At 37.8% G+C, this 21,364-nt stretch overlaps 1 protein-coding gene across 2 annotated transcripts; it reads left to right on the top strand.

Annotated features, from left to right (window-relative positions):
• The first annotated feature begins 93 nt into the window (after positions 1 to 93).
• LOC107218680 (sorting nexin-27) lies at positions 94 to 20,337 on the top strand. Of its 2 annotated transcripts, none has more exons than XM_015656630.2 (7): positions 94 to 426; positions 17,175 to 17,312; positions 17,673 to 17,897; positions 18,284 to 18,594; positions 19,149 to 19,387; positions 19,773 to 20,054; positions 20,147 to 20,337. In XM_015656630.2, exons 1-7 carry the CDS (start codon positions 104 to 106, stop codon positions 20,213 to 20,215), a joined length of 1,587 nt encoding a protein of 528 aa, XP_015512116.1. In that variant the 5' UTR covers positions 94 to 103; the 3' UTR covers positions 20,216 to 20,337. The 2 variants fall into 2 exon arrangements, with proteins under 2 accessions (XP_015512116.1, XP_015512117.1); XM_015656631.2 differs by lacking the exon at positions 94 to 426 and adding an exon at positions 15,381 to 15,527.
• Positions 20,338 to 21,364: the final 1,027 nt, after the last annotated feature.

Below are 21,364 nucleotides of genomic sequence, written 5' to 3'. Positions count from 1 at the left end.
CGTTTCGCCGTCAATTAGCGCCAGCGTCGCTTCGGCGTCGAATCGCGCATGCGCGATCCAGGTTTAGCCAAGGGGAAATATCAATGGGTGGGCAGATTGTAAGATGGCGGACTGCGAGTCGGAGGTGCAGCGTCCGTCTACGAGGGATGACGGAATGAACACAACAGTGACGATGATGAACAACGGGCGGGTGCCGCAGCACCCGAGTCCCTCGGTGAATCCCTCCGCGCAGGGGCCGCGGTGCGTTACGATATACAAAACGGAAACCGGGTTCGGTTTCAACGTGCGCGGTCAAGTCAGCGAAGGTGGACAGCTGAGGAGCATCAACGGGGAGCTTTACGCACCGCTGCAACATGTCAGCGCCGTGCTACCCCAAGGAGCCGCCGAGAAGGCCGGAGTACGCAAGGGTGACAGGATCCTCGAAGTGTGAGTAAATTAAAACTGAGTCCCTTTGACCGCTTATCGTTGTTACTCGGCTCGCATCGAAAGCCGACAAGCACCGTCTGTTGTTTTCATTTAGAACGGGACGCCGATTTGATTCCACAGCTAAGTTCGACCTTTCAAGGCTAAGGGAGCCTTTAGTAACGATTGTAAACCTCTGCTCGAAAATTATTCATTCGCTCTTGAAGGCGAAGCGCGGCATAGTTGTAATGAAATTCATTCGTCGTTGTCCGCGATGTTATTGTAACCACGCATTCTTTCAATCCTTGTTAATCGTTGCACCGTATACATATAGATACACTGATTTTACGGCCTTGGTATAGGTGGGCATTAGTTATAAAAGAAGACTGTCCCCCTCGGCTGCGAGGAGAGCGAAGATAACATATGTATATAAGCACAGCGTGCAACGATATCCGTTCGACTCGATGAGTTTCGTTAAAATAAGGGATCTCGAAACTTTTAACCGATGAGATGAACGAAAGCTTCGTTTCCTCGTCTCGTTGAATTCTTATAATATTATCTTTCACCGTTTCTCGGTTCACCTGAAGCCCCTTTTCTACCTGTCTCATTCCTTTCTTCTTATATTATTTCAACTTGCTAAACGGATCTGATCGTTCAACCGGCGTAAAATGATGTTTAGCTCGCCGAGTAAAGTAAACCGAGGCTGTACCGCACCGCGTTATAATTCGTACGTGCGTGTTGCACAGGTAGACTTTCTCGAATGATTTCTATCAAAATATACGGAATGTGTAACGACTTTGTAATTAAACTTCGCACCCACTGTCTTACGTCAGTTGCTAAACAACCTCATAGGTATTTCCACATTTCCTCCTCCTGCGGGCAGACAGACATAGACAGACAGCACCAGCACCAGGTTCAATGAAACGAGTAATATTTACCGTTCTCTCCATCTCCCTCTCGGGTTCACACAATTCCTATAAGCTATTATTCACCTGTGAAATCATCATCCCATTGGACCTCCGACCTAATATATGCAGTTAACCACAGCATCCAGAGTACAGTGTTCTCCTCTCAAATCAAATTACGGATTTATTTTCATACACTCAATGCCTAGGTCGGTATGCAGATTCGTAAATAAACGTAAATGTATCTACTATCGTGTGCAGCAGCAAGCAATGCGTGACAGACACGAAGAGCGAGAGTAACGTATAGGTGTGTATAATACACGTTACCTAACGACAATTATTTCACGTCGTTCAGCTTTACTCGCGGCAATTCATTCACGTCGTATCCCAGAGTAGGTACGTTGCACAGTTTGTACGGGGTCATCACTTGCATTCATTAGCGTTCCGTTATAATAATAAAAACGCGTACGTATCTGACAAACAAACAATATTCTTCGTCCCCTTTTTTCTCCGTTGATCTACGATGACGACAATTTACTCTCTCCTCTACTTTTATTCTCATAGGAATAATTTTCCGGGAACTCAGAGACGTTGACCGCTCGCTTACGTCACCTGGGTTAATTGTTGACAGATGTTTTTATGTGTATATGTATATAAATATGTATAGTATTATAGTATGGTATTCATAATATAATACAATATATATCTGTATACTATAATGTATAAAAGTACGTATCGATTTATCTCTACAGATGGTTTTTACGAGCTGTACATGTATTGTACAAACCATGGCTGCGGTCACACGCATTGCATACACACACTTTCCCATATCGATTGATTGATTACACCGGTAAACACGAATTTTGGGTCTCGGTTCTTTGTAGATGTCAAGTTTTCATTTCTTCCACGTAACTAATAAAAGAAAAAGTCATTTTATCAGATAATGTTTGCCTGTGTAGAAACCAGAACGATATTTCCGATTTTAAGAAACATTATATATTTTCTCAAACATCGATTATAAATAACAATTAAACAAATTTCAGTTTCGCACTGAAATCACTTCAAAAATAATAATTAATCACGGGTCAACAAAAAGTTTTAGGTCATAGCTATCGACCAAAAACTTCCAAGACTTATTTACCAACATAAAAAAGACAAAATCAAACTTTATAAGTAATAAATAAAGATTTCGGTTATTATCTGAGGCATAGAATAAAAATTTATTTATTTGAATATAATCTCAATAAAAAAAATATTATTTTTTTTGCTGACTTGTGTTCCTATCGAACTTATTCGATAATCACGAATGCATACAGCATACAGTACTAAATTATATGTAACTCGATGTTATTGCGGTAATTATCTAATAATAGTCCAAAGAATGTCGATCATCGCGATCCGAATCCGCCCCCACGGAAATAATAGGCGGCAGATTTGCGTAATCTGTTTTCGCATATACGTCGCTTTTCTGCCTCCTCCTGCATCATCGTCGGCCGTTGTAGGTACATATCTACATACGTACGTATGTCCATACACGCGGTATAAACAGATAAATTCGTATGTGAAAAATAAGTTTAAACGAAATCAATTATTACATATATGTATAAATTTATACGTTTAGGTATGTAAATGAACATACATTTACATTTAGGTAGATCTGTGCTGCTGCCCGTGTTCGTTTGTAATATAATCGACCGTTGCAGAGATTCACTGGGAGCAATCAGCGGTCAGCCTCATTCCTTTGCATCTACAGTTATACACTCTCTTCTCTTTCATCGCCGATAGAAGTCGCGCGTGTGTGTAAAGAAATCTGTTGGGTATACTCTGTACGTGTATAAAGTATAGATCATTCGATCTTTGCATCGTGTACCTCGTATCTAATCATCGTTGTTACTCCTGGAGTAATTCATTCGCCTCTTTTCTACCTTTTTCCCCGCGCCGACGGCGCTGTAAATTCGTCCATACACTTTGGAGAACGCGTTTCTCGAATTACTCCAACGATAAGTACCGGCTATGCTTCGCGAGAAGGAAGGAAGGAAGGAAGGAATGAAAGAGCGCAATGCAGCGGGAATTACACATCGTCGAGAAACCGGTCGACGGACCCCGAGTGACCGTCGATCCTCGTGGATGCTGCTTCTTGGTGCAGAGGTCCATGACCTTGCGAACGATCGTTTAACCGCGAGTCTCGAGGAGCCAAACAATCCGATCTAACGTACACTGTAATAGTCGTAGACAATGAACGAACCGAGCGCGGACAACGATTCTTCCTCCAATAATATGTACGTATATACCGAGGAGGAGGGAAAACGTGGTGGTCATGTGCGAGTATCCGCACAGGCAGATACACATGGCATTCGGTCTTTGGACGATCCGACAGCGCACCAGACAAAGATAGATAGCCAGGGGCATCTTGGGACCGTTTTAATCTGGAATTTAAATCCGTTTCGCCAACCGTCTTACTCCAATTGTGCTACACTGGGTCTAAGTTTGCAACGTTGATTGTTGGTCAACGATTCGTTTTTAGGGAAGAATCATGACTGTTTTCGCGACTCTTTAAGATTGCTTGAAATTACGAGGTTGAAGTTAGTGACTTTACTTTAACGAGACATGTTTAGCAAAATCGTTAGTTTTCGTCCTTAGGATTGTCTGAAATTCAGCTAGTAAATTTTAACAAAGGAAATATGTTCATATTTTAAAATGCCAACTCCTTGAAAGCCGTTCTAAAATTGTGCAACTATTTACTCCATGGATGTTTCGTTACCAACTTGAGGCTTGTCTGAAATTCGGTATCGAAACCGTGAATAAAGCGAAAGAAACCAATAATTTTTTTTACCAACTGGAAACTGGTTGACCGCAACCTTTTTCCAAAATCGCAATATGTCGATTTTATTTCAGTTGTTTTGATTTCACGTCAAGCTTTCTGTGTAACTTTGAACTCATGGTTGTTTAGTCATTTTTCAACTATGTCGCAAATCGCGGCTAAATACGATACCCACGTAACGTTACCGTATTATATTTACCTGTTATTGGAAAGATGAAAAGTACAAATGGTTGAATTGCATATGGAACGCGGTAATAGCTGTAACCGGACCACGAACCTTTAATCTGCAAATTGATATTCAGGTCATGCCGCAATCACGTTGTCAATCATAAGTGCTGCAGTCAGGGCACGGATCATATAATGTACGTATGCAGAAGGTAGGTACGGGGTCGATTCTTGCGATGCGGCGTACTTACATTAAACCTTGGTCGACCAAATTGCATGTGACACAATTTTTATGGGAATATAGGTATTATAACGCACACGTGCGGACGCTGCGAAACTTCGCGATGCGGAATTCGCTGGTCGCGGTTCATGTTTTCACTTCAAAGAGGTGCGACGTCACCTTGGAAATACGGTTTTTCGGTAACTTAGTTCCAGACATTTTAAACTCATCCAATATCCTTATTTCCCTCAAGAGAAAAACGGCGTCTTGGTGAAATTGAAAACAAAATATTCTTCAATTTTCATCGAAGTACTTTCTTTTCGTTTAATTTTTTATCATGCACGCACATTTTCGTCCGTTGGATTTATTCCAAACTTTAATCGTCTTGTGTAAAGTTTATTGCTGCGATTTCACGTAGTCAAGTTTCGCCAGAGTGAAATTGAAATTCAGCACTCAAAGGTATTTATAAAGATTTTCAACGACTCGTGCCGTCAATACATGTCCAAATATAATCACGTCTTTTTGCATTTTCCATTTTTGTGTCACTTACCACCGTTATCAACGGATACTTACAATTGTTTTGCTTCAATTATCAAATAATCATGTTCCCTTGCAGCGCGGTATATATCGTATAATAATATAGCTGCGTCTAGATATTGTAAGACGTGATAACGAAGCGTTTTTATTTTCTCAGCTGTCTTTCTTCTGGCATTTTGTTTTTTATAATATGCAACTGAACGTGACTGCTATCTAATCTAAAAGTAGTACTCCAGGAAAAGCATTAATTCACTCGAAACACTTAAGATAAACTATCCTAAGACAAACAAAATAATTCGATTCGAATCAATTGTGCACAGTCTTCCTCATTTCATTCTGATAAAATACAGCTGATTTCTACGAATTCGTCAACACAAGCAATTCAATTAACTGTATATCACATATTATAATTTACCGCATACAGCAATGCGAGATATCGTTCGATCGAAATGAGATTACAATTTCTTTAGGTATCTACGTTGGGGAATTCCGATTTTGAAATATTTCTCCGTAATTGTATTCTACATGTATATGTTTAACAACGACACGAGGCGATGACGTGGTGAAAAGAAACATACCGAACGTGCCTTGTACTTTATCGTGACATTGCAGTTCCGCATTCCATCGGCTCTTGAGATAAAACGGGTGTATGCGCGACAGCGAGGTCAAAGAATGTAGACTTTTTTCTTTAATGTTTTGTATTGAAGAAGGTAAAAAAAAACATATTTAACAGATAGATGTAAAAAAAATTAAAAAACTAAAAACGATGTACACGAACGGAGAAGGAGCAAACAATAATAAGGCGTTTAAGTATATGCTTGATGAAATTCTTGAAAATTTCTCACAAGCTATCGTCATTATTGTTACTATTATTAATAATAAAAATAATTCATAAGCCCGTCTGAAGGATGAATTGATGTATACGCGTGTTTGACAGGGGCTGCAGCAGTAATTACGCAGCGTTTATATACATGTAATTCGGTGTGCATATATATAACGTCCGTGGATGTGTGTGCCTATGTACTTTTGACAACGACTCCCCGCGTTTCGATAAAACCTTTGATAAACGATTTCATTGAACGGGTGCGGAGAACAAGGCCATAGCTGTGCTGATTTTAAGGGAACGAGGCTGAAGTTGGTAACGTCAACGTATCGAAACGTTGAAATAAAAATTACTATTTTGCATCTTTAGAATACTTGAAAATGTTGAATTTACTAAATCTGAGTTTGTTGATATGCTGTATTAACAGTTTACTTAATTTCAAGTTATCCTAAAGTTACTGAATAACGGATTTTTCCATAGATACGTAATTAAAATAAAGTTGCAAACTTCAGCCTGAGTTAAGGGCGAAGAACGAACGCGTTCAAGGCTCACCCGGTAATTCCGACGACACGTGTTGTTTTTATTCTTCCATTTTACCGCTCTTTTATTTTAAATATGCATAAAGAAATATAGAATTTTTCAAACTCTTATTAACGTGGGTTGATGAATTTACGACTGAAAATTTGATAAGGTATTCGCATGTAACGACGTATCGATGTTATTTTTTTAATTAAGAAACTGGGGTGAAAACATACAAGGTTTTACATAATCGTGGCGTCTGCATGCATCGAAGGGTGAAAAATTTTTCTATCAACTTAATCCTCCGTATAATTGTATATTATATATTAGAAGAAGATCTGCACACAATCACGGGAAAACGGAAAGGGGAAGTTCAAAAAAAAAAAGAAAAAAGAAAGAAAGAATCGCAACCTCGCATTAAAAAAGATTGACGTGTGAAATTCTGTTTTAACTTGATCGCGCAATTGCGGTAACCGGTGTTCGTATTAAAAATATAAATCGTATGACAGTGCGAACTTCACGGTTGGAATAAGGTTGAGCGTGTTGACCGAATGATACATCGTTTAATCTTTATTACGAGTAACGAGATAAGCGCCAAATTAAATAACGCCACTGATTCACCTGTTCAGATTTGTTTAACAGTTGACACTGTAAGAGAAATTTTTTGGGCTCTGCTGCTGAGGACAAATTCATCCGCGAATATTTTGGACGGATATTCTGAATCAGAAATTTTAACGAGTCAGAATTGTTCGGATGTTGTAATTAGTGATAAAAATCGCAGATAAATATTGCGTTTGTCACACGATTTCTCATAATCGCTCACCGCCACGCTTCGTCAGCGTCTAAATTTGCATTTTTATTTCTGGTGAAGAGGTGACGAGGCGGCAGTGTAGATTGATTGGGTTACATCGCATATATGACGTGTTATAAAATCGCAAAGTCCGCTGCGTGGCTGTATTTTATTCGCATATACATACAACGTGTAGTTACAATATTATACGCCTGCACGAAACACTTTCTTTCAAACGCAAACTCTGCACGTGTATATTATTACCTTGTAATTTGCGCTCCCATTGCCGTCTTAAAAGGTTTCAGATTTAGTATGTCATAACATGTACGGAAAAGCTTTTTTGCGTTACATGCGAGGCATTCCATCCCAAACCGATCCACGTCTGATCCTCACCATCGGCGATTTTGTTTATTTTCATTGAGTTTTAGATTTTTTTGATCACGGATTTGATTTTCACACACTGTACGCCATGCTTAAAAGTAATAAAAAATTGCCGATAGCGAGGGTCACACTTAGGGCGGTTTGGTGTGGAATGCCTCATATACACATCCAGAAATATAATAATATATTTTGCGGCGTATATTGGTGAAAAAATTACAAAGGTCCAAAGTTTGTTCGAGGCACGTCACGCGCTTTTCACCTTGCACTCTAAATATTTCTAACACCCGAAACTCATTGTCAGTAAGACTAGCTCTATTTCACTCATACCGGAAGTACATACGCATATACACGCATACGTATAATACCGAGTTTGCAATCAGACGTCCGACCGTTATTACACACACCGTGTTGTTTCGTAACACTGCAAAAACTCAGTTTCATCGCCAACATGCATGTCACTTAAATGCGGTACGCGAGATATATTTCTAACCGTAGGCGTATCCATAGGCGCATAATTATATCTATACCGTGGAGATGGTTATATTGATCTCGATGAAAATAACCCGAATAATAAATATCGACTGGTTAATTATCGATTCGCTACCGCTCCCTTATTTGTAATTATCCCTGAATTGAATTTTGCAACGTTCAACGTCACCGCAATCTTTTCCGGCTTCCGCAACGCTGTTTAACGTGCGAACATTTTTTTTTTCAACACTTTAACGTCAGTTAACATTTTTTCACTTCCAACAACCAATTGATTAGTGAATAACGTGTATGTACTATACATATATGCGTAATGTGTGATGCATACCTAAAGTAAAAAGAATATTAATATAAATTATTTGAATCGAATCGAATCGATCATCATCCACTTCTCGATGATTAATTATCATTGTATTGGCGATAATCAACTGCGCATTCATTATACTATTTTTAATGCAAACCGAACTGCAGTTTGCAGACGATGTGCCAATTGAAGTTTGCGTCATTTCCACCTCGCGGATGATGCATCGACCGCAGATATGTCGCACTTCTGACGTAGATATGAACGAAAAAAAAATCTTTCTTAAACTCTGAGCGGAAAATTTTATTTCCGCGCTTTGTTCCAGACGAGGATCTGTCAGTCCATTGTAGATAACGATGACGATGGTGTACGTATAATTTACCGTATTTCGAGCGTGTGTAACAGCAATTTTAGATTCCACGTTCGTGTAGAGAGAATTAACGAGCTTCGTCCCCTTTAATTTTAGGCTGGCTAAATCGGAAGCCTTCCCTTGAGCAATCGACGTGTGTTTGCGTAGTTTCAATTTCCGTTTGATAACACAGGGGAAAGAACTTTCCCTGTGACCGTGACTCGCGTATGTAACGTGCAGTACCTGCAAGGCATATATGTATAACCCGATATCCTCGCCTGACGTTTCTCGATTAACCTTCTATGGTATATTCTAGTTTCGTACATATGTATAAGCCGTAGTACGCACGTGAATGAGTACGTGACGCGGTTCTGCGTAGGTACGTACCGATGTAGAGGCTTCGATCGATTTTATAGATATCGCTGAAATACTCGAGATTTCAAGAAATTAATTGTTACGATGGGTTTCATGTTACAAAAATAAGATTAAGATGAAAAAAATAATGATAGATTATTTGATTTGATCGATTGAATTTTATATTTATAATAATTTGCTTGTAAAAAAAAATTCAATACATACTTAACCAAACCTTTACGGTCGAATGTCTTTTTTCTCGACCGTAGTAAACAACAGCTCTAATGCGATTATAAATATTTCATTGACCGTATATACATGCTTAGTAAATATAAATAAAGAATTTGTTTGATTCGATGAAATTTTTTCCGAGTGCCTGACATCTACGTGGGTGTATCCTATATAATGACGAAATGACGCGTGGGTGTTCATCGATTACCGCACGCTTTCCGACTTTCTGGGGTAATTTAACCCTGCACAGCTGCCGCAGAACGAACCGCGACTATAGTCCAAAGCCATAGAGATAATTAGAGCCTCGGGGATGGTCACGAACTTCGGTTTTTCAGTCGGTCGAATTTCATCGAAATAACCATGCAGCCAACGTACTATACGTATAATACGGGTGTAAGTATAGATGCGAATACGTCTATTACTATACGATTTTTTGAATGGAAATAATCGCGCCATTGATCGGAACGCCGGCTACACAAGCCACGTTTATTATACAGAGCATTATACCGCGAGCCTTTAAACTTGGACAATTACAGTTACGTCATGAATAAGAAAGACGGAGCTTCTATAACTGTGCCAATTATACTTTATTTAGAAATTGTTCGCGTGTATACACACGTATCTGTACCTGTTGTTTACGCCTTTGGCACGATGTTGTATCGGTGTCTTTCTATAAAAGGTGAAGCATATATAATCTCACGTATTGTGCAGAAACTGAGAAAGCACCGTGTGCGCGATTACCTAAGTAATCGTATAAATAAGTGAAAGGCGTATAAATTAACGTACTAAAATCTCGCGTTATTATTTAAGAATTATTCTCTGTGTAGTATCGAAATGTTAAACCGTCAATCTCTCATTCATATCAAATATAATTCAATTGTCTACAATTATGAATCATATACACGAGCTGCATATAAAATTTTTTCAAAGAACTCCGTCTCTGCATACGTAACTTTTTCCTATTGAGTTTCTCTCCCAATAGGTTGTTAATTGTAATAATATAATGTGGAAAAAGGTCTAGACATCCGTGAGGCAATTGAATTGTACTACAAGTTGAATCTAATGTAAACACAGAGTTATCATGTAAGAAACTATAAAACCACCAACCGGACGTTTCGACCTTGTGGTGTCTATAATTTCCGGTAAAAAAATAAAATGTAGCTTTATCATCGAATATCGAAGATTGTGTAAAATTCTTTGAAATAGAATACGAATTACACGATCATAGGAAAGTTTGAACGGCTTTTTTTGACAATATTTCTCGCACCTGAAAATCGTTGATCTTCACTTTTGGTTTACACACCGGTCAAATTTAACCGCTGCTCAATAATGTGTTTAGTGATGCGGCATTATATGTATATCGAATTATACGCATGGATTCTAGTATGTGAATAATCTGCAATTTCAAGTGCGAATTCCGAAGATGGAACGACGTTCGAATCGTGCATAGAAAAAAAAGTACCTCACAAATGCGGTTTACGTCACAACAATATATCCCTTGGTTCCTTGGTTCAAATTATGACGCTGCGGCTGGTAAGATATGTAGAATAGCATGTAAGCATAGATATAACAGAGTTTGTAGAACGCTATCCTATATAATATATAGATATATAGATATTTTTGATCGTTCAATAATTTACCGCCGTGTGGCGCTGATAAATGAAACTCCGCTGTCTAACTATATTGTGTAATAAAATTGGCATATAATGCCAAAAAGTAGAAATCTGACTTAACATCGAATTCTGTAATAATCGCATGTTACTGTACGATTACAACGAGAAACCGGTTAGTCGTTATTTGTATAAATAAAAAAGAAAAATATAAAATAATCGGACCTCCTCGGTATATTCGATTACTGACAGAGCAGAGAGATCAGAGAACTCTTGCGTCATTTTCTCAATATTCTCTCCTTGTGTAACACGCACGCGTGTATTATACATACAATGACCAGCCGTCCTCCGGCATCTTTGTCTCCTTCCTCCTTCGTCTATAAAATACCAAAGGCGTCGTCTTGAACGCAGCAAACTCGGCAAATTTTCATCCCCCGACGTTCGCTGATCGTTAACACAGATATCCCTCTTTTCACCGCGTAATTATTTCCTGAAAAGAGCTGGAAGGCTTCTTCGTATGCGGGTGGATAATTAGCTCCGAATGGCTGTAAATCACCTTGTTCTATGTACAATACATAATACACATGTAAAACATATGTATAAAAGGAGATGGGTGAATGTAATTTTGCAGAGAACTTGTTGCGAGGATAGTTGTTGAATATCATTTAGACGCAAGATTATGGTGCAAAATACTGCATCGAATACTATACAGTTAGACAACGAATCTCGGCGACAGACGGAGCGAAACCTGAAACTTGATACTAATGAGACCCCCCCGGATGGCCGTGCAGAAAAGAATAAAAACAAAAGAGCCGGGGTTGGTTCTTATCGTTAGCACCGCTACGCCGCCAGCGTGCTTTTACCGGCTTACAATCACTCGAAAGGTTTCACCTGAGTTTGTACAGCGAAGAGTCGGCCGAGCGAAGTGTGCAAGTCGGTCCCGAAAACTGAAAAATTACTGCGGTAAAAGATGGAGGATTTTTGAACTACGTTTGCCAAAAAGAAAAAAAAAATAATAATAAAAATAAAACTGCACGCGTCCAGGAAACGTCAAAAAAATTTTTAAACTGCAAGGATCAGAGTACTTGATAAAATAAATGAATTTTAACAGTACATGCGATTCAATTCCCAAAAGGTTTTTATAATCAGAAAGGTAGTTTTGTAGATTCAATATATAATTTTAGAAAAATTTCAATGCTTATACTTACTTTATTCTTATTTGGTATTCAACTGTTTGACTGTTGGTATTTAATACGAATGAGATTGAATTTGCATCTGGAATTAAAATTCAAGGTGATTTCTAATAAGAAACAAAGAACAACGAGGTTAGTTTCACCTGAAAATTTATAACTACAGCTGCTAAGTCGGAATGAAATTATTTATTTTTACGTGTGAGTCGTCACTCGAGGCTGTTGCAATTGATTGATGTCTCGAAAACTGTGCTATAAAGATAAGAAAAACAAAAACACGAATGGAGGTCTTTGGGTCAATGTTGCGTATATAAATTGATTATTTCGTAAGATGGAACTATAAATCAATACTATCGGAAATCTAGCGATCACACTATCCAATACGTGTTTTTGGATTGCGTTGATTCGTGTGACGATGAATGATGTCGAGATAAGCTCTGAGTTAGCTTTATGACGATCAGTGTATACCTACGTCTGACAAGAATTTGAGATATGAGTAAGATTATTCTGTCACAGGTAATTCTACGTAACCGAAACGAAAGTGTGTGATATATACTTACCTGTAACTGTGTATCTAAAAATCTGACGTCGTCATATTTATTTTCAAACGTTTGTCAGCTGATTTATATAAATTAGTTCCTTTTATTTTCACGTTTTTTTTATTAAATCCTTTGTTAATAATCTAAGGCCTTTTTTTCTGTTATACTCCACTTCATTCATCCGTCGAAAAATAGATAACGAGTGGATTTCGCGAAAAGCACATTCGAAGCAATAAACCTTGGAATACACCACACACATATTTTTTTCTTTCTTTTCGTAAACTCAATTTCCCTCCCGTAGAACTAATTCCTGTACAAGTAGAGAAATTACGAACGTGCATGAAATGACTTTTCCTTGTCTTTTGTTACACATATATGTATACACACAAATCTTACTTGTTGGCCTCATTTTTCTTATCACAATCTCATTTTTATCGCCCTATATACTTACAAATAAGGAAAGGCTTCCTCCGTCACCCGGAAGCGACAGATCTTTTCCTGCGGACAAAGCGTTCTTTGATGATGAGAGAAAATTATGCCTTGCGGCGGCGATTCGGGCGTCTCGGAGTCCCTCGACAATTGCGATCATACGCTGCAGAGATTCGTTAAGCTCCAAGCAATGCCAATTGCAAGTACTAAAATACATGACAGATTTTATCGACGTTTCGTGGCTGTAGAAATAATTCGCTAATTTAATCGCTGCAGCGAAAAAGTTTGGTCTTCATCATCCAAAATCATCCCCGTATCGGACATTCCACCCTTTGCGCAGGTAACTTGAAACATTTTCATCATAACAGTCTAGATTTGACCACCAAGGGATGGAATGTCCGAAACTGGGATGATCTTTGAAAATGGTAAATGAACTCTTCTGGCAACGATTAATTAACGTTGAAATCCTGTTTGAAAATGCCAACTTAATACTGTCCTTGACCTGCCGTTTTTAAAAATTTTTTTTATTATTTTGTCCTTTAATGGCTTGAGTGAAAAATTATTATCTTGGCTATCGATTATCTTATTTAATCAGCGAAAAAATCCGCTTTGTCTTTCCAACCGTTGTTCTGCATTGGCATTTCCAGCTTGTCGTGTATAAGCTGAAGGCTCAGCCTCTACGACACGCGTAGATCGTCGACGCCTTTTTTCTTTTTCCTTTATTTATTTTTTTTTTATTTATTTACTCTTATTTCGAACCGTGCTCCCCTCGTTGACCAATCGGAGAGTATAAACTTTCACTCTTGGAATTCAACGCGGTCGATCGTCGAGACCTTCGAAACCGGCGTCATACCCTTTCATTTCAATCTGCGATGTTTGAGGAAACACAACCTCACCGCGTATACAACGAACGACCGAAGAGAGTGTCCGTTTTGCTGTAGGAAACTAATTCTGCTTGTGGCCAGATTCCCGTCGTCTCACTTTTCAAACTTTTGTATATTCAAAAAGTTATACTTTTCCCCCGCAGACTTTTCGACGTTTCGCTATTCTTTATACTGTAATTCGTATTTTTCCGACAAAAAGTGTTATCTCTACGTGGAAACTTTTGCGATACACTGCAACGCAAACTTGCAATATTGAAAGTGTGCATGGAAAACTATACTGTGAATTATGTTATACTACATTAGAAAAAGTTTTTACTCCCACGCTCGTGCAGGGAAAAATATATCTTGATACTCTTCACTGAGAAGTTTGGTTCATTTTGTTTCTTTTCTTTTTTTTTTTTTCTATACGTCTTATTCCATTCGCAATTATCTTGGTCCTTTGTCACGGTGTAGAAGGATCTTTTTGTGAATTAATTATCTCGCGTCGAGGACGAACATTCAATTGCGTGATATGTATGTGTTTTTATATCGTACCCGCGGTCCTACTTTTCACCGATGCAGACCTCGTTCGGATGCTTGAAGATTTATGCTAATTTTGCAATCTCGTAGAGTTGGTAAATGTCACTTATTTTGTGATTTTTTTTTTTTTTTTTCACGACACTGCAATGTATTGTCTATTGAGAAAATTTATCGTTATTCGTAATATGTACTCGAAAGTGTCTTTACGATTCCATTTTTGAACAGATATATATATATATAAAGATATTTATTTTTTATGCAATTTTTTATAATCTCAGTCGACATTTTTTCATCAGCCAACTTGATGGAATTCGTGTTGCATGATGCAATATTTGCACTTTATAATACAGAGATAATATTATATCTGCTGTAGCGTTAATTTTTTTTTCGTTTCTTATAAGGTATTTTGTTTTTTCTTCTTCTTTTTCGTTAGCCTTTTGTAAAGTTCATCAAGTACACACAACGCAAACACGTACTGCACGAGTCGTGGGTGTATTTTTTCTCGAACTAGATATCGCAAGCGCGGTAGTTTATCTTTCTTCAGACACCTCCAACGTATATGTGACATTACACGCATAAACTTCGCAGTGTAGATTATACGAAATCGAGAGGGGCTCGAAGAGATGACGACCACTCGATAAATTCGTATTTCTCGTTATACGAAGCGCTCGAACATCTTTGTATGGAGTTATTCTAATTGTGGATGGAATTGTGTGTTGCGCTAATCCCACCCGTCGTCGTGGTTATCGCCTATCAATTCGGAGTCTCTGCGGTCGGTCGACGTTACGCGTATTCGAAGAGTACGTCGTGAGACTCTGTGCCAGAGTGATCCCTTCCAATCGATTGTTATATCTATGCGAACATCAATATCGATACAACAGCATATTTCGTCGATCGACATTCCGCGTGGTGATTAGAGGTAGGGAAAAGATCAAATCTATTAAAAGTAAGACATGCTGTCTTGTCACGTGACTGCGGTTCAGTACGACTGGGCGAAAAGCAAACGGCGATTGAGGCAATTGGATACTCACGTCAATGGAAATTTTCAACTTGACGTTATATCTGGGAACGAGTAAGTATATCATAGCATGTAACGTGCATGTTAGTGACGCGTCTATCGATCGGAAATTTTCCCACTCCCTTTCTTGTAGCAGGGCAGAGTTTATATTCATTCCTGTAACGTGAGTCTTGTATTATTTATTTATTTATTTTTTTCCTTTTTTTCTTGGTACTTTTTGAACTCGAATTTGAATTCAAACGTTTGTACCATATTATATCACTGACGATGATTTATACACACAACAACTGAAACACTACTTTGGGTATTAAGTTCAGTTATACGTTTCCGATCGGTTCACATCTGGATTTTGGAATATTTTGTTCGCGATAAACTTTGTCTAATAGTTTAACAAAATTTATTCGCGCATGTTTAAACACGCTGTAGGAACGTTATGCCGCCAGTTTATATACATAATAAAAAAAAACGAGAAATTTGTTTTGTATAAAAATACGAGAGGCGGAATATAAAAATATTAACAGTTTACACTGTTTTTCCTTTAATCAAATTTATTTTTTAACATTTTAATTTTTCTTTTATTACTTTATCTGCTAACGAGGAGTATTTTTCTGTTCTTCAGATAACTTTAATCGCCGCGCGGGGAATCCGGTTTTATTTTTGTATGCATAGTATAATTATATGTATATATATCCTACTGACACAGCTTTTTATTTGAAAATTGGTCAATATCACCAGACCATACTGTATAATCGTGACGTTTTATCGGATTACGTATGAGTTTCATTTTGAGATATTATCGAACAAGGACATTACAATTTGGAAACTCACGATGATTCTAATATATAATGTAAAATTGAAAATCATGAGTCGCTCTGCATGTACCTAATCATTTATTCTAACGTGACGCAAGAGTCTTTTATCATATCTCATCATCGCATTCAGCCAGTGTATATACATTATTGTTAAAAATGATATTGCGTATACCTATACCTCACCTTACAGCGATATCGTGCGAAGTTTAGAAATAAGGTACACATGTGCACTAACAACTGTCGACGTCAACCACCCATTTTATCTACAGTCGAGTCGGTGCAGTTGAACACAACACATATAGACGCATATCGCTTACAATGACATTGACCATCTGCATTCTCGCCGTTTATCCTGTACGCTCCTTATTAAAATTCTTATAACCGTTAACTCACGTATGACCTGCGTATTGATCAGAATTTTCGAGCTCTTTAATTCGGATCAGGCGATGCTCAATTCTCTATTGATGTGTCGCATAAATATTTCTGTCACGCATGTTTGAAAATTTATACTTTTTCATCCGAGTCTGCAATTTGCCATTGATTTACTTACTACTTGTATGATATTATTTTTACTTACTTATGAAACCGATTTGCCGAAAAATAATCTATGTACGTATAAAGTCTGTCCAATTTTATATAACCGACAATGAACATTTATACCACTAGCTTTTGATTCATCCATTTCCGATCATTTCATTTTGATGAAAAGTATGTAACATCGAGGTGTTGCAAATGTTCGTTTAGAAAAAAAATTGAAAATATTTTCAAGTCCCAGTTTTCCGGCCACCTTAATACGTAAGCACATTACACGAGATTCCATTCTTGTTCGTGTATATGTATGATACAGACGACAGCCGTAATTAAATGAGGCATGTTTACTTTGTTACAGAAATAACGTGAACGTCGAAGGAGCGACGCACAAGCAGGTCGTGGATCTGATAAAATCCGGAGGTGATGTACTCACCCTGACAGTTATCTCCGTCACGCCCCAGGAAGCTGAGAGGTTGGAGCCGATCGAGGACCTGAGGTGAGTCCTCGAATTTTCTCACCCTGAATTACTACATCCCGTCCTATAATTTCCTTCTCCAATTAATCAAATTTACCATGTACATTGTATATCGATCTATACTTTATTTTCCTTGTTATATTCTGAATTTTCTCGACAAGTCCGTAATTTATTCTTTAACAGTCCGCAAAAAAATTACCCCAGTGTACATATAATGAATCGTAAACGTAAGATGAATGCTTCAGAATTTTCGGCACCTTTATCGTAAGACTGGCACAAAATTGTAGACGAAGTTTATAAAGTAAAACAATTTTTGACTGTGCAGTAGGTAGGCTTTCGCTGTAAAACACCGTGATAATCGCCTGCGTTACCATTTTTCAGCTACGCGTCTGTCGACTACAGCGAAAAGCGATCCCTACCGATTAGCGTGCCGGATTATCACGTCCGAGAACGCAAGCACGAACGATATGTCGTCTTCAACGTACACATGGCAGGCAGGCATCTGTGTTCACGGCGGTACCGGGAATTCGCAGCTCTTCACATGGCCCTCAAGAAGGAATTCATTGGATTCAATTTCCCGAAGTTACCTGGGAAATGGCCCTTTCAGTAAGTTATTCTCATATTTCACGTAGTGGAAAAATTATTCCGTCTGATCGTCAATACTTTTTCAACATATGTATGCGAGCTTGCATCATTTTTATCGACGGTTGAACGAAGTCTATAAAGTATCAAAGTTTCAGAAATTCAACGGTTCAAGAATGTTAAACCTTGAACTTTGACGGATTAATGTTATTGTTATTGTTGTAGCATTCAAAGGTGTTTAAATTGATAGAAAAATCAGCACAGATATGAGACATGAAAAATTCCATGATGATGCGCTACGCTGAAACAACAGATCTCTTTGTGAACTCAACTGTCTTCCATCTTTCTCATATCTGAATAGACAAGTCAATTAGAATCGAATCAATTTTCATCAAGCACTTTGAATGCAGGTTGAGCGAGCAGCAATTAGACGGCAGGCGCCGTGGGCTAGAACAGTATTTGGAAAAAGTGTGCGCAGTTCGCGTTATCGCGGAAAGCGACGCTGTGCAAGAGTTCCTGACTGATCGCCTGGAAGAAGACGGTGACCAGGGTCCAGCAGTTGATCTCAAGGTACTTTTGCCTGATCGAGAGGTGGTCACAGTGACTGTGGCAAAAGCAGCTAACGCAAGGGACGTTTACGACGCCGTATGCTGCAGGGTTGGCCTTGATACGGACACAGCAAAGTACTTCTACCTCTTCGAAATAGTCGAGTACAATTTCGGTAAAGAAAATTTATTTCACGTTTACTCGATTCGTACCTGAAAACATACCTTTTATAGAGTTAATAAAGAGTTACGTTTTGGTAATGAAGATCACTACTTTCTTGTTTCTTAACTAACTTACTATCAGTTGATATTTCAACTATACGTACGTTCGACTTGACAAACTTGTGAAGTTAACTAATAGTTTTCTTTGTTGTTAAAGTTCATGTAAATTGGAAAAATCGACATATTGTCAGTACCCTTCAGAGTTCGTCAAGTATTTTTTATCACGATATATTCAGGGAACAAACTAAACTTTGAGTTGTTAAGACCTGAGACAGTTAGTTTTTTCCTAGCCGCCCGGATTACGTGACTAAACTCAAATTTTTCCGATTGTTCTAGTTTTGGATCATTTCTTTGATGAAGCTCGTCTGTTTTTGCCCCTCCCGAGTTATTTTATTACTTTTTCAAGAGTACAATTAAGCAGAAAATCTACTTTTCATAAATGAAAATAAGAACTCTTCGCCCAAGTTATGATTGAAGGAACTTTATACTATTTATTACAAAATTTTAGAACGGAAACTCCAACCACATGAGCATCCGCACACTCTCTACATCCAAAACTATTCGACGGCTAGCGCGACCTGTTTGGCGATCAGAAGATGGTTATTCACACTGTCAAGACCACTGAGTGAACAGTCATTGACTTGGATATTTTGGCAGGCTGTAGACGAAGTCAACAGAGGGCATATTAGTGCCGGCGAAAGATTGTATCAGTTGAAAGCTCTACAAGATGCATCGAGGAAACACGAAGTAAGGTTTTGATTGAAAGCTGAGTCGAAGGTTGAAGTTAGTAAGGGTAACGTAACGGAACACGCAAAGAAAATCATTATCTTACAACTTGAGATATATTCCGAAGGAGTTGTATTTGTTACATGTTTGTACGTGCTCCTTCATTATGATTTACTGAATTTCAGACAGTTCTAAATTAGCGAAATAACGATATTTTTCAGAAAATGCATTGTTACATTAACGTTATGAACCTTAATCTCGTATGTGGATTTAAATTTTAAGAGAGAAACAACGGTAGGAACTGTTTTTTTTATCAAAATTCACTGATTGTTTATACGTTTCACGCAACAATAATACACAAATTACGCTATTCTAAAAAATCTCGGCATTGTTAATATTGTTTCAGTACCTGAAATTGGCACGAGAATTGAATGGCTATGGCGATGTCGTATTTCCGCATTGTGCGTGCGATTCGAGAAAAGAGGGACATGTGGTGGCTGCTGTAGGTGCGGCCGCGTTCAAACTGCACGCGTGCAAGGAGGATGGTACCCTCGAATCGCAAGTTGTAGAGTTTCAATGGAATTCTATAGCTCGGTGGGAAGTTGACGAGGAAAGCATGGCATTTTGTTTTCAGTACACAAGACCGGACAATAGACCACCCCGTTGGTTGAAAGTCTTCACGCCTTACGTGAGTTTCGACTGATAAAAATTAGAGTATAGTGAAAAAGAGTAAATTATATATGCATATCGTCATGTGCTTCGTTTTGCATCTGTTTACAGTATACGTTCCTTTCTGACTGCTTCGATCGAATAGCGGAAGAAGCCAAGTGGGATGATCCCGGAGAATGACACAACGCCCAAGTGTAAACGGTTGGCTTTCATTGAAATATTACCCTAACATTAGATAATGAAGATCTTGGATATATAAAAAACAAAAAAAAAAAACACATTTGACAGACACGTAGATGATATGGTAAGGTATTGAATATGCCAGCACTTCGATTTACATTGGCCTATGAAGTTAAGGCCCTGGTGAACAGAAACGGTAAGACTTAATTGTTAAGAAACTTCAAGTATTTGATGCTGTGTTCGAATATATTCAAAAAGAACGTCGTAGTCGACCTCACTGTCTTTCGATCTCGGGATGATTGTTCCAGTCTAACAAAGTAGCCAATGGACGTAGTTCCACCATATTATATTTCTTTGTTTCATTTCCTTCTCATAAGCGTTACGTATAACTTGAATTATGGTAGTGTGAAAATCTAGATACATACCTCTTTCCTCGGAACGGCGCAAGTATTTTAATGTTCAGAATTGTCGTTACGGGGGTATAATTAATAATAACAATAATAATAATGATAATAATAATAATAATAGACTTTAGACAAGCGCTGAAGAACACCATTACCCATTACCGTTACCGTTACAAAGAAGATACAATATTAATATGAGGAAACAAATGAATGAGGGAATATATAAATGAATGATTAAATAATAAACAAATGAATACTCTTTCCTAATGAATATATATAAAATGAATAATAATAGTAATATTATTGATGGTAATAAACAGATTTTAGATGAAAATATGTAGCGAATGAATATATTCTAAATTGTCGTTAATGTTTTAAAACTTTATTGATAGTTGACACAGGTTAGTGAATCTGTGTGCGACGTAATAATGATCATTATCAATTATTAACTGATCACCTACATACTAACGTTGAATATACCTTGTAACTGGTTCGAAATACCTTACAACATGTTCGTTGAATTAGGTAGATAGGCATTAACACAATGGCCTATTTAAAAAAGAATATACAAATAAATGAAAGGGAAAAAACAAGAATTAATAAATTTTAGAAAGTAAAAGTCTACGAATAGTATACATTAAATTATTATTTATTATCGCCGCATAATAGGAACCTACACCTATACATGATATGATATCACGGGTAGCGATACTGTTAAATAGCTATTGCCTAGCTATTGCCAAAA

The sequence above is a fragment of the Neodiprion lecontei genome, chromosome 6 (assembly GCF_021901455.1).
Source record: "Neodiprion lecontei isolate iyNeoLeco1 chromosome 6, iyNeoLeco1.1, whole genome shotgun sequence".
In the NCBI taxonomy this organism is placed as follows: domain Eukaryota; kingdom Metazoa; phylum Arthropoda; class Insecta; order Hymenoptera; family Diprionidae; genus Neodiprion; species Neodiprion lecontei.
The sequence above is the reverse complement of the archived record's forward strand: the minus strand, read 5'-3'. Positions and strand labels throughout refer to the sequence as shown.

What these genes read in the sequence shown, in the direction of transcription:
- LOC107218680 (XM_015656630.2), top strand. Translation starts at nt 104, where the DNA reads ATGGCGGACTGCGAGTCGGAGGTGCAGCGTCCGTCTACGAGGGATGAC. An exon ending in CCTGGGAAATGGCCCTTTCA is followed by an intron (nt 17,898 to 18,283) that starts GTAAGTTATTCT and finishes CTTTGAATGCAG; the next exon opens with GTTGAGCGAGCAGCAATTAG. An exon ending in ATGCATCGAGGAAACACGAA is followed by an intron (nt 19,388 to 19,772) that starts GTAAGGTTTTGA and finishes ATATTGTTTCAG; the next exon opens with TACCTGAAATTGGCACGAGA.